At 45.8% G+C, this 13393-nt stretch overlaps 1 protein-coding gene across 2 annotated transcripts in view; it reads right to left on the reverse strand.

Annotated features, from left to right (window-relative positions):
* The window catches only part of LOC131282046 (CUGBP Elav-like family member 2), a 107730-nt gene extending 94562 nt beyond the window's left edge, over nucleotides 1-13168 (reverse strand). For both annotated transcript variants that reach the window (XM_058311429.1, XM_058311430.1), the window contains exon 1: nucleotides 12831-13168. In XM_058311429.1, coding sequence (XP_058167412.1) covers nucleotides 12831-13164 — 334 coding nt within the window. In that variant the 5' untranslated portion in view covers nucleotides 13165-13168. The remainder of the gene's footprint in view (nucleotides 1-12830) is intronic.
* Between the last annotated feature and the right edge of the window lie 225 nt (nucleotides 13169-13393).

Here is a 13393-nt window from a genome sequence, read left to right on the forward strand (position 1 = left end):
CCTCATGCCAATCATTCAACGAGACTATTTTCCCTACCGGGACCCTACCGGCAAACCCCGGGAAAAGTCCCGGGCCCAACTAGCCCCTTATCACCGGAGTAACAACATCATCATATTTATACGATCCGGAACTCGTTTTATCTGTTTCATCCTTTGGCTCAAGCGACTTGCGGAGTACGGAAGCGTCCTTTTCATCATTTGATTCACTTTAGCGCATTAGGCCGACCTCTTCGAAATCGGTTTGGAAAAGAGAAATAGCAAGCATTACTTTCGGAGAAAGACCACCATCGAATAAAGCAGTAGATGAGTTAGACAGCGGTGGTGAAAGCTGAAGATGGCCAGAACCCCACGTCACCGGAAACTGACCACTGTTTCCTTTCGTTTCTCAAGAGGTACACTTCGGCGCAGAAGGGGAAGGCATTAATTCCTTGAGTAGTCCCCCCAACTCCATTGGCTCAAGCAAAAAGGAAAAGATCGAAACAATCACTCTCATCATCGATTGCGTCGATGACCAGCATCGGATCGGTGTGGCTGGATGTGGGTTTAATGAAAATGTGCCCGGGAATCCGGCCGTTATCGGAAAACCCGGAACTTTCCCTTCGGTTCGATTGTTTCGTAGTTCATCGTCCCCACCTCTGTGGCTAACTCATTGGATGGTGTCGTTTCGATATCGTCACATTTCTATTCAAGTCTCCCCTTCTCTCGGCATGTGTGTGTGTGTGTGGTTTTGCTCGGACAAACGAAGCAAATCACACTTACTGCGGATTATGCTGTGCGTGTCGATCGAAAAACCCTTTTCCCAACCCGCTCCACGTCTTGCACAAGCCACACAGCCATCTCCAACGAGGGGCCAGAATGAAACCTAATTAAGTAACTAATCTTCAACGGAGACAAGGGTTTGGCTCGGATCGTCTGTCACTAGCAGAACAAACACAACTGGACGGACACGATATTTGATACTTGTGCCTCGAGAGAAGAAATCATCGAGGGCGAGAAGAAAAGTAAAATGGAGTGGAAGAGAAGGCATTTGTTTTACTTGCGGTGGATGATAGTGGTATGGCCTCGGTGGTCACTACTCCTCGTTGCAAAGTCCATTTCCGACGAGGATCCCGAACCCCAAAAACCCCGGTACCAACTCCCGGCTCCCGGAATGTTTGATTTCGCTTCATCACAATCTTATCCGTGCGCCTTTTGATACAGCGAACGGAGAAATGTTTCTCCGGAGCTAACCGAGACATTATCATGCCGAGCGCCTCCGAAGGGGAAGGAGGGTAGACTGACGGACGCATGGACATGGGACGGATTCATTGTGTGTGTTTGTTGTTTGGTATCGCCTTGGAATCGATTCCTGGAAGAAGCGAGCTTCAGTCTCGTCCTGCCTGCGGTTCCCGCAAAAAGGAATTGTAAGGTGTGCCTGACAAGGACTGTCCGAAGATACTGTGTTGTTTGTTTGGATTAGTTGGTTTGGTTGGGACTTTGTGGTCGAAAGGAAATGAATTTCGTTTCCTCTCCGATAGCACAACGTGTTCTTAGCCACACGATAACCTACACACACTCTCATGGGGTGTTTCTTGGTGTCTTGCAAAAGCGCCCTCGGGAAGGACTCAAACTTTCCGAATCGTTTTCCTTTTAGTGGTTCCAGAGCAGCGAGCTTGGTTGGGTAATAGTTGAGTTCAATTTCTTGGGAGATGTTTGTTTAATTATAATTTTGAGCAGTTTAATTTTGCGAGAAACCAAACGAGGTTACATTTTATGCTACTATAGTTTCAAATTAAATAAAAAGAAACCTCTTGTAACGAATAATTAGAGATCAGTTGCATTTTAGCTTCCAATATGTCAAGAGAGCCTCGAGGCAAATTATGGCGTTAAAGCGGAAAATTACAATTTATGATCCATTAGATAAACATAAGCAGGATTACGATAGTCAATAATTAGATAAGCGTTAGTCGCTCAAACCGTGATTCAATTGAATGTTAACTCAGGAATTAAATGTTATCCATTCTGCACATCACACCGCTCTAGAGTTAAATCCGCTTAAGACACTTGTGACGGAAGATACTTCCCGACGTGAATCGATTAGAAGAGCTTCATTCCTCACTCCGCCCGAAAGCAGATTAGTGTGTGTAGGACAAATTTTCATTTCGCCACCTTCTTAAAGAGCGAGCCCGCAACCCATTGTGCTCGACTCCGCCGTGCAGACAATTATCGTGTCATCAGGTGAAAATTCCATCACACCGTACTTTAAACGATGGAGAGGCAGCAGAGCTTCAGCGTTTTTCCGGAAGGAGCAGCAAAGGTTACAACAAAGACGCGGCTCGACGAGTTTTACGACAAGCTTCGTGCCCTCGTCATGCCAACGCAAATGTGCGAAGAGAGAAAGGCCCCTTTCGTGCGAAAGGTTCGCTTTAATGAAATTAATTTTCAATTATGAACCGTCTTTCGGTGTCAAATCGAAAGTTCATCTTCGGGCCTTTGGCGTCGTAGGCGTGCGCGCCCGTGCTGGCGTGCCAAGAGACCAGTGTTTCCCTTCCCCGGGGCTATTTGCGGAACACAAAAAGGTGGAGGCCACGAACGAAAGAAGGGCACAATTAAGGTGCATAACCGATTTTACAGCCCAACGTAAAGGCGGACCTGGAGCGTCGCGTTCCGGGGACCGGAAAACCCCGTTTGGGAAAACGCTAGTCCTCCACGGTCCAGATGATGGTGTCATCGTCGATTGCTGGCGTATTGTGGGAAAATTGCCATTCGCTCGGAACGAGTTTCGAGCAGCTGGGAAAACCTCCGGGGGCCCCGAGGGTGTGGACAGTGGGTTAAATTACGCGTCAGCTACAAGCCCTAGGAAGGCTTTTTCCCGAACCTAGAGCTTTTGTTTGTGATGTAACCACTTCCGAAGCAAATTATAGGTTCTTCGCCAGCGCATGACTTCCATTGCCATTTGCTGCACCACCAAGGACCCACCTGAGTGTATTTCAAATGATTTTCCACCCCGGCCACATAATGCTGTTGTTCAATTTTTAAATTACTTATGAATTTTGCCGACCAAATGGGAAAGAAGTTGGGTTGGGAATACGGTTTGGGGGAAAACTCATCGCACCAAAGAAGCAGCAGCCGCAGCACTGCAACTTCGAAAGCTAGAAAAACATACGTCAATATGTTTGAATTATTAAGCACCACTTTCGCGTCCGTTGGTTCGCCTTTCACGTAACGTTCCTTCCGTCCGATACAGCGTGTGTTCGTTCGTTTCCAGCGTGCTCGAAGGTAACAAAACTGCAATCGTGACTCGAGTCGAAACCACGTGAATAATGCATTCGTGCAAGAAACCGTTGTCCGTTGGTCGAAACACGATTCCGGGGAGCTCCTGGTTTGAGGCCACCAAACGGAAGGTAATAGGGCCAGCTTTCGTTGGTCTTTGTTGGGCAACTTTGATCGACGAGTATTTCGTTGCCAACTTGATCGATTTCGATCGAAAATTAGAGAAGTACGATAATATGTAAGTTTGTGTGCTTTAAAAGGAGAAAACTATTTCAAATAATATATACAACTTTAAGCAAATTACATCAATACGAGTTGGAGAAGTTTTTGCCAATACAACACTTCAACAAAATCTTACAGGATCACCGCTTAATCAAAATGCATCCAATCGTATGAAATTCAGAAATAGAAGCCCGTGAGGTATCCTTCCACCTACACCCTGTTAGTATTCATAACACGTTGGCGAAACCATTTTCACCACCGCTTGGGGGGGAAATTCACCACCAAGTACCAGGCGCCTCCATTGGTGCTAGAATCTCCCGAGGGGCTCGTCTTCAGGTACCTTCGGGTACGGGGGTTTCCGTGATCGATTTCAAGACCCACTCTCCCACCAGTTCCGTAAAGGCAGCCACACTAATCGACACAAAACGCGTCGTGAATCGTGAAATTTGACGACTGACACGTCACGCTTTGCGGGCGACGCACAACGGTGGCGTCGCGCATAAATTAACCGAAAGTATCGTTTATGAATATTTAAACATTTCTCCTGGTATTCGCACTTCGGGTAAGTTTTCCCGCTCCCGCACCATTCCACCGCCAAACCAACTATCGCGAAACAGTAGTTTCCGATCCCGAGTCACAGTTGTCGAACGAAAGTTAAACACACTCACACACACACCGTTCCGGGTGCTCGAGCATCGGGGCCAGCGAGTGAGAATGCCGCCAATATTAATTTGAGCAAATTTTATTGACCGTCGTGCAAATAGTATAATTAATTTCAGAACCCTCCCACCGCGGGTTTGGGGCGCAAACCTGGCGCAAAACCGGAACACGATCATGTCGTCGTTGTTTTTAGTGCACGGGGGGGGAAAGGAGGAGTGAGGCGGTTAATAGGGAGTGGTTTATGCGTTCGGCTTATCGGGTTACCTACGGGGCTCCGTGGGGTTGACAATTTACACACAAAAACCAAACAAAACCCACCCAACCAAACACTCGGTTTTCCCTCGGACGCAAAACCGGACACCGGGGATCGTGGTCGGGAGGAATGGTGGGGGCACACGGAGGGAACGGCCCGGCTACTCACCCGAGGTCGGTTTCATTTGCCTGATGATAGCTCAAAAGTGCCGGAAATTCGAGAGTCCTCCCAGGTGCTCCCCGGGGAGGCAGGTGGAGGAAATGGGCGTTTATCAGCGGGTTTCGGAACCGCCCCGGAACCGGAAGTTAACTTTCTATCCATGGCGAGGCTTCCCAACCCCGCGGCCGGTGTTTTTCCCGTGCGACCGAAAGTGGTCCGGGGAGCTCCAAATGAATTATATGCAAATTATGTTTAAATTCCAATTGACATTGTCAAATTTATGGTAATTGCTTTATTATACCGACACTGGCCCGGGGTTGAACACTCCGGGGAGTGTAGTGTCCGAGGTGGAATGACTCATGAATCATTTTCCACCACTCTCAATCCCCCGTTTCGCTATTTCAAGGACCGAAAAGGATCAAAGCTGAAACCCGCAGCACGCCGTTGGGCGGCCAAATGGTGTTCCATTTAAAAGTGGAAACCTCACGATGGGCGCCAGCGGAAGATCCTGTTCCCAGGATAAGCTTAATGACGCGTGACAGGTTCTTTCGTGCACGCTCAGCGCAATCGGGCATGCGAAACCTTCGACCTAATTCGCCGACGCGTCAACGCATCCTTCCTACCTCGGCAGCGCATAAATTAGGAACACTTTACGATGACTGCACACGACGGTGAGAGGGCGACGGAGGGTAGGGGGAGGGCGGAGGAGATTATTTTTTCGCTCGCAAAAACCCTCAGCCTCGGTGGTTATTTGAGTCAGATTTTATACACCACTTATAAAAACGGGGCGCCGAAGAGCTCCAAACGTAGAGGCTGCGTTTTAGGAAAAGATACCACAGACTGGGAAGGTCTGAGAGGCTGGGTGTGTGTGTGTGTGTGACGATATCTCAACTCGTTCAAAGGGTAAGATACCATGCCATGCGATCGTAAGGTTTAATGTTTATTACACCGCTTGGCACGATTGTACACATGTGACCCACAAAAGGTGTAGAACTTTCGTTAACGCCTGCTGAACCTGAAGAGGCACAGGAGGGTCTTAGTTCTAGGTGCCAAACGGTTATGTAACACTGACAGTATGGAGATTTTTGTTACATAAATCTAGCCTTTAGAAGTTATTTATTAGTCAAGAACTGGTTTAATAAAAAGAAGAAGTTTTCATATCTTTATGGATAAGACTGTGCAGGCAAATAAAAGAGCCATGTTGTAAACTAACGTCATAGAACACGTCTTCAAAAATACAATCAAGTTGGTACGAACAACAAAGTCTAGGGAAACGACGACAGATGGATGATAAAAGATTAATTGCAACCTACTTGCCTACAAGATAAATTCCCTTCTTGTTCATAAAGAGCTGTTGAAGCAGGTGAAAGATGATTCTCAATCCCAAGGGAACTTTGTGTTAACTAGTTTCAGCTAGATAGATGCTTGTTTTTGTAACTTAACAGTGTAAGTAAGGACCGTTGAAGGCAGTGTCTCATTCATTAGTCATAGAAATGTTTAACTATTTGCAGAAAAAGGACTCCGACATAAACATTCGGAGTTAAAAGATTCATCGGAAATGACTAGGAAAACCGAAAAAAAATCACATATCCTAACTCTCCCCCCGTTCAATTGTTCAAAACGGAAATGCAAAACCAAATAAATCCACATAATGTTCGCATTTTTACCTTCCAATTTGAGATTCCATAATTGATGGGTTTTGCACCGGAATCTGCTGACAGTTTTGGACTGGCCGAAGGTATTAATTATTCACGCTAAACTATCGACACGAAAAACGCGTTGATTGGGGGGGAAAATAAAATACGCCAGTTGCCAACAGTTGTCGTGCAGTATGCATGTTGTCAATTTTTTTCCACCATTCCGCATTTCCCACCCTTCATCATCCAATCGCGATCATGGATCAACGCTAATTAGTGCTTGCTTACTGTCTAAATTTGACAAGCCCTGTACCCCGTACACTCCATGTTTTCCGTTTTCAACGCCACCGGCTTTGCTCGCATATGTGAACATGTTTCCGACAAACAACAGCCGGGCATCAGATCAGTGTTCAAGAAATGAACAATACATTCCCGGGTACACAGTGTACACTCACCGGCTGTACAAATACGTACTCTTCTATGTCATGCACTTCCATTCGGTTATTTGATTTGATTCCCAACGGACGAGGAATTTTTTGTTATAAGCCTGATGTGTGGAACCGATAGCAAAGGCTATTGATTCCTTCCCTTTTTTTTCTGCGGGATTCATCCGATGAGAGGCACAAAAACCATCCGTTTAAAGTGCAGCTCATACAGAGAGATTTTTGTGTGCGCTGCAACTAAGCGAAACTGACCACCAGATTGACCTAGTTTTATACAAACGAAAAAAAAAACAGCACCGATCCCTGTCATCCACTCCAACGTGGCCATTTGCCCGTACAATACCGGATATTAGATAACCGGAGTGAAAGCGGAGAGCACTTTTCATTATTTTTCCACCGAATTTTAGACCTTTTTGGGGCGCTTCAAATGTATTGATAGCGCTGTTTGGTATGGTTCGGTAAGCATTATATGATCACAAATAAACATCCACAACAACGCCAGAAGAGGGCGTTCGCCACCAACTCACTTTACGGTCAGCGCGAGGTGCCATTCAAAAATGGACTCAAAATATAAAAACGTCAAACCGATGCCAGTATGTCGCAGGTTGGATGATCCTCCAGTTAAAAGAGTGTTGAAAAATCGATACTGCAATAACCTAAGCATATCGATGGCGTTCGTCAACGTTTCAACAACTGGCCAGTGCGAACCGACATATGCTTCTCCTCCGAACAACTGGCGAGTCCAGCTGGTGGAACCAATTTTCATCATCGATTTGAAAAGGTGAAAAGCATTGGGTCACTGAAAGCTCTGAAAAGGGTTTTGGGAAGGGAAAGGGGCACGGAAACTCATTGGGAACACCGCTAATCTCCTCCTCCTTCTTCTCCTGTTCCTCCGTTCTCCCTGTTTCCCTTCCTCCCCTATTAAGGGTTGTGCGAATGTGCTCGAGTGTGCTCGTTATCTGTAATTACTTCTGACAGAACCGATGCGAGGTGGTGGTGGAGCGAGTGCATTCGTTTTCCAATTGACCATCGGCAATAGAACTCGATCTTCCCCTCAAGCTACTTTCCACTCGCTTTCCAACCTTCGCTACCTTTCACGGCAAACCGACATGACGTCTAATTAAGATTGTCAGCTTAATTACAATCGCTAAAAGTTTCGCCTGATTCTGGCGCTCTCTGATGTCGATTATTATTACTTTGCGTCACTGTTAGGGTAGGGCGGAACACAAGGTCCATTGGACTCGGAGTGGAATACAAACTTGCAATCGATATTTATACACCCCCTTAATGTGGCAGCAATGGAAGCTTTATTCCAATTTATTATACTTCAGTTTTGTAAACAACCGCAAGTTGCATTCCTGAACGCTACTGAGCGGATGAATAACTTTCCTGTCAATATTTTGGCAGAGCAAATTGAATTTGGGTCACTGGAAAACTTTGTTTTTTGGGGTTTTGTAGCTAACCTTCGGGCTTTCGTATGTACAAATAAAACTTTCGACCACAAAATGGCGCCTAAAATACCGACGAACCTTAATTAGCCGTCGGTTAAGCTTCTCGATTGGATGTTTGCCCTTTTTGCGTTGACCTTTAGTGTTGGGGTTTCAAGAGATGGCGCTTTAATGTATCTGTCTGCATACACAGTTTTGTTTCAAAGTGCACATTTTAAGAGATGTGGAAAATTTTATCTATGCAATATTATGTGAAAAACAGTTAAACTACGAACCACTATGAAACATCAAATGGAAAATATATTTCACCTCCTACGAAAGAAGTCTTTAATCTTTACCGCGTTCCACAGCCATCATAATTCCCATCAAACGAATGACATTTTCAGACTGAAATCGTTTCGCGTTTCGCTGCGTCCTTAAAATCTCGTTCATTCTTTCTTTTCATCTTGTTCAGATTCTGAATACTTGAACTTTCCTCACCACCAGCACCACCAGAACCAGTTTCTTTCGCGAATTAAACCTCGTTGCATATACCGCTGAAAACGTGACAAACAGACGGTCTTTCTCACGTTCCTCTGTGCCAAATTTGGGCCGGCACCGAAGAGACTGTGTGCAACTATGCAATCCGGAACACGGGTACAGGTGACGGGTTTTCCAAAGGGCTTTCCGTTTGCTCCGTTTTTTTTTCGGTCCAAGCCGTACTCTTATTGCAATTTTAACGATTTTCCTTCATTCTACCAATTCATCCTTGGTTTCACGGAGAGAATAGAGGCTATTAAAAATTGAAATATATTTCAAGAGCGAGGGAAATTTCAGGTTCAAAAGTAGGTTAAGGGTGGAACGAATTCAGGACTTCAGGCCGGTCACGAGCAAGACAGGTGAGATTATTAAGTTGGATAGAAAAATGAAGATTGCAGCCGGGCAGCTCAAAGAACGTTCCTCGTTCAAATGGGTACTCGTGTTTCGGTAATGAAATTCTTTGTTTTATGATTTGACATTTCACCGAGGGATATTAAAGAGAATCACGTGGACGTGAGTTGGATTGTCATTTTAAGGCTGCTAAATTCACATTTCCAGTGTTTTACCCTTGAGTCCTATTTTTTGTTGAAAAGATACCAACGTGACGGTTTCGCAAATTATTGAACCTGAACATACAAAAAAAGATCATTGAAATTACTGATGCCAAAGAATACTAATTTATTCAACGTCAATAAACCACGAAATAAAGGATCCACAGTGTTCCGGCACCGTTCACACAATGTTCGGTTACAATTAGCCATAAATTTGAATTTTTTAAAAGCCTAATTTTGCGGTACCAAATGCCAGAAAAACGAGTGGCTCCCGTGGGATCCTTCTCTGATCTCTTGGCTAAATCCGTTCAAACCGGAGGGAGGAGCAGTGCGGTACAATTTAGCTTGAACCGACAGGTTTTGACAGCCCTTTCATCTTTTCGAAACCGGCCGGAAAAATCCTTCGCCGACTAATTACAAATCCACCGGACCCAAATCAACATTCATTTTCCGTCCATCGGAGGGGCATATCGGGAGGGATCGGTTGGGCGTCGTGATTCCATCAAAAGCAAACGAGCAATGGAAGCCTACGAGGCTCCGAGGGAAAGATAAAACGTAAGTGAAATGGAAAATTCAAGCAATAAGCTAACAAGGTTTGCATTGGTAATCTCACGCCGTAGTAGTAGTCGTCCATCATTAGGATGGTTTTTGATATTACTTCGGTTAAATATAGCGTAACGCCCACGGGTGCGATTTTCTACTCATGAATTATTGCATTAAAAACAAATAGAAATAATAAATTTAAAATCTTGCATCTATTGGAATTGTATTTTTTAAAAATCCCAAATATATTCTAGTCAGTTCCCATGGATCTGTTCCATAAACGGAGGGAGTCTTTCCTTTCCAACACTAACCACTCGTAACCCAGGGCACTCGACACCCTCGGCAACCGCAACACTTACCTCCTCACATTACCAACCCGAAGCGACAATCTGGTTTCGAGGAAGTGAAGTGCGTTTTGATTCAATTTTGCGTTGAATTTAAATTAGAACAGAACCGATACCCGGGATATCCGAGAACGATGATGGAGTGAAATCCCTGTCGGCAGGATAGAATGTCGAAAAAAAGGTACAGAGTAAGAAGCAGAGGATGGCAAAAATAACGCTTTGTCACGTTGATTTTGCTCTTCAGAGGGTTTTTTTTTTCTTCATTTCCCCCTGTCGGTTTATTTGTTCCAAAATCAACCGGGAATTCCCAGAAAAAGGAAAAAGATGTTAAGCAAACGTGCGTTGAAGTGCGTCACGCTAGTTCATGCTGGTGAAGAGGGTGGTGGCGTGGGAGACAAGCAGACGGCAGGTCACCGGAAATGGAAGCATCTTCCACGCCTAAAAAAAAGTATCGGTCTGGATGGGATGGGAGTTTTCCCGGCGAGAGAAAATCGCGTGCGGTGGTGCTTGAGTTTACTGAATAAAACAGAGGAGAATAAAAACGAAAAGACCATATAAACCAGCACGCACCAGGCAGAGAGGAGATCCTGAGGCCACTGATTTGACATTTTCCACTCCCCCCCCTCCCTCTTCCCTTATCGAGGGTGGATTGGGGTGAAGCGTGACGTCGTTCCACGTCGCTCACGCGGGAACCGACAGAGCGTGGCGGTGGAGGTATATCAGCCTGATGAGGTAATCGAAAAATGTTGCTAAATTTTCTGCGGGTTTGTCCGTGGGCCCCTTTCCGGTCGAAGAAGCCCGACGACAAGCAGGAGGGAAGTGGTGTGGCAAGAGAAAAAAAATGAACAGGAGAAGCCAAAGGAGGACCCATGACTGAAATCGGCTACGGCTTTACCGCTGGTGACGTGAGTGGATTTTGTTTTATGTCTCAAGCCGTATCCGTATGACCATCGTTGCACGGAGGAAGTTTGGTACGTGTGCTACCTAGGGATCAATTTTCCTCGTGGGGTGCTTTCGATAAGAAGAAAAATCATGCCAGTAATCATGACTACATGGTTCGTAATTGAAATTCCTACCCTGAAATATTGGTAACGATTTCAATCACGGCGTGGTTTTATGTTTCGAATATCTAAACGAGACACATTCGATCGTTTATGCGTCCCGTCTGCGGAGTTTTGTTGTTTAAAATGTTTTTCCAAACCAAGGCAGTATGGGTGGATATAAAAAAAATGCACATAAACTTGACCTTCGTTTGAATTTTCCATTTAGCCTCCAAGGCAAGTAGTTCTCTCGAAAACCGTATCGTCGTACGATTTATTTGCCCAAGGATACTTTTGCTTCCCAAGTCCGCAAACTTTGATGGCTAAGCAAACATACATTGTGCAGCAGGAAGTATTAACCCCGCTCCTCTCCCTTTCCCTCTCTCACTCTTTCTCTCTCTGGCACAACTAAAGAGCAGCCAGCAGTCAAACATTTTTCCCACTAAAACCAATCCCAAAAGGAAAGGCAGAGAAACTTTCTCTTTACGTTACATTTGTCGCTGTGGTGGAAGATTTTTCCGCTTGCCAGTTCGATGCCTGCTACACTTTGCCAGCGCTGGTCAGCCGAATAAATCGCGTACCATTCCGCTGTCGTCCCGGGCACAACTTTCCACACCACCGCCAAATCGTACGACGCTCGAAGCTAGCTTCAACCGCATGCTTTAAGAGCAAGACCATTATCGTCATCATGCTCCATCGAGGATGTCAACCGTGTGTCCGAGCGACGCCATGTCGTTCGATTTTCCCGCTCCTTCGGGTTTGCACCGTTGAACGCCAGCATCGACGGGTCAACACGTCCATCCGGTCAGCAGAAGAGAAATGAGTAATGGATTGGAAATCAACAGTTCTTTCTCCTCCTGCATACCGTCCACACTGCCGTTGAGAGCGACCCGCTGCACTCCCCGTTCGATTGGTGCACTTTTTTATGCGAGGTCAAAGTGAGGAACCCGAGCAGCTAAAGGGCTTCCCGAGTGTCACCAACCGAAAACCCGTGCTCGAAGTGGAGAACGATGGCTCGAATCGGCTTCCAGGATCTATTGGCATCGACTCCGGTCAACCGGGCGGGCACGTCAAAAACATCAAGTATCCTGCCCGGCGGCGTCCATGCCATTTTCCCTTCTGTCACCTCGTATGCACCAGGTCCTGAGGCCCCGTGACAAAAAGCTTCTGTGATGCAGGTCCCTCCGATTGAACGACCAACATAAACATGCCATCCGTACGTCATATAGTTTTCTTTGGTGTCGGGCAAGAAGCCGCCTTTTTGAGCGAGGAATCATTGTGTTGGCGATCGTTGTTTTTTGGGTTCCGATGTGGCAGAGACGAAACGATGGCGCTTTCCAGGTGATAAGAGCTTCTACTCTTTGGTACTTTGTCCCTTAAAAAGACAACATGCATTAAAAACCAACCAAAAAACGTGAAGAGCTCTTCACCAACCGAACGGGTTTAGTGAAATCTCTCGAAGGATTTAGCAGGAGAAAATCAATCTCTATTGTTCTTTGCTGGTTAGTCTATCAAATCGCCCTGTAAGAAAAAATAGAACGCCCTTGGCATCCGTGACACCTACATCCTATTCTCTTTCTTTCCTTCGTCAGTTGTGAGATCGATTGAATTTATCCAAAAAGACCGTTTCAACCGTTGCTGATGATTCTGTCACTCCTCCGTCCCGTGAGTGGCAAATCAATTAACGGGAAAATAGAACCCCCTCAAGGGGATGGCTGGCCCTAGTCTTGGTTGCTGTGCAAAACACACAGACACTCACCCTTGCTCTGACCGGATGTCTTGTCCCGCAGCACGTTGATCTGGTGCACCCTACCGAACTCCTCGAACATCTCCTTCAGCTGCTGCTCGTCCATCGAGCGAGGCACCTGCCCGACGAACATCTTGATATAGTCCGGATCGGGCTGGTCGCTCACGGCCTCCTCGTCTTGGTCCTGGCACGGCGACAGCTTACCACCCGCGTCCGCCATGGTGTTGTTGTTTATCACCTTCGGATTGTTGTTGTTCAGGGTATGATTGTTATTGTTGAGGCTGCCGGGGCTGAGGTTCATGTTGTTGACGCTAGCGTTGCTATTCGCGGTGTTGTTCAAGTTCATAATGGCGCTACAAAAAGAATGAGAACAGAGAAACGGTGATTTAATAAAATGAGTAATAAAAAGTGAATCTTATGACATTTCAATAATTCCATTATGAACAATATAATCTTCTGCGATGTGAGACACATTCGAAAACTCAACCTGGTTCAAAGATTTTCTTTTGTGTTGTGACTTTAAATTGAATTTCCAAAATGGTCAACCCAACGACGAACGACAAACCCGCCCGGGT

This window comes from Anopheles ziemanni, chromosome 2 (genome assembly GCF_943734765.1).
Source record: "Anopheles ziemanni chromosome 2, idAnoZiCoDA_A2_x.2, whole genome shotgun sequence".
Lineage (NCBI taxonomy): Eukaryota > Metazoa > Arthropoda > Insecta > Diptera > Culicidae > Anopheles > Anopheles ziemanni.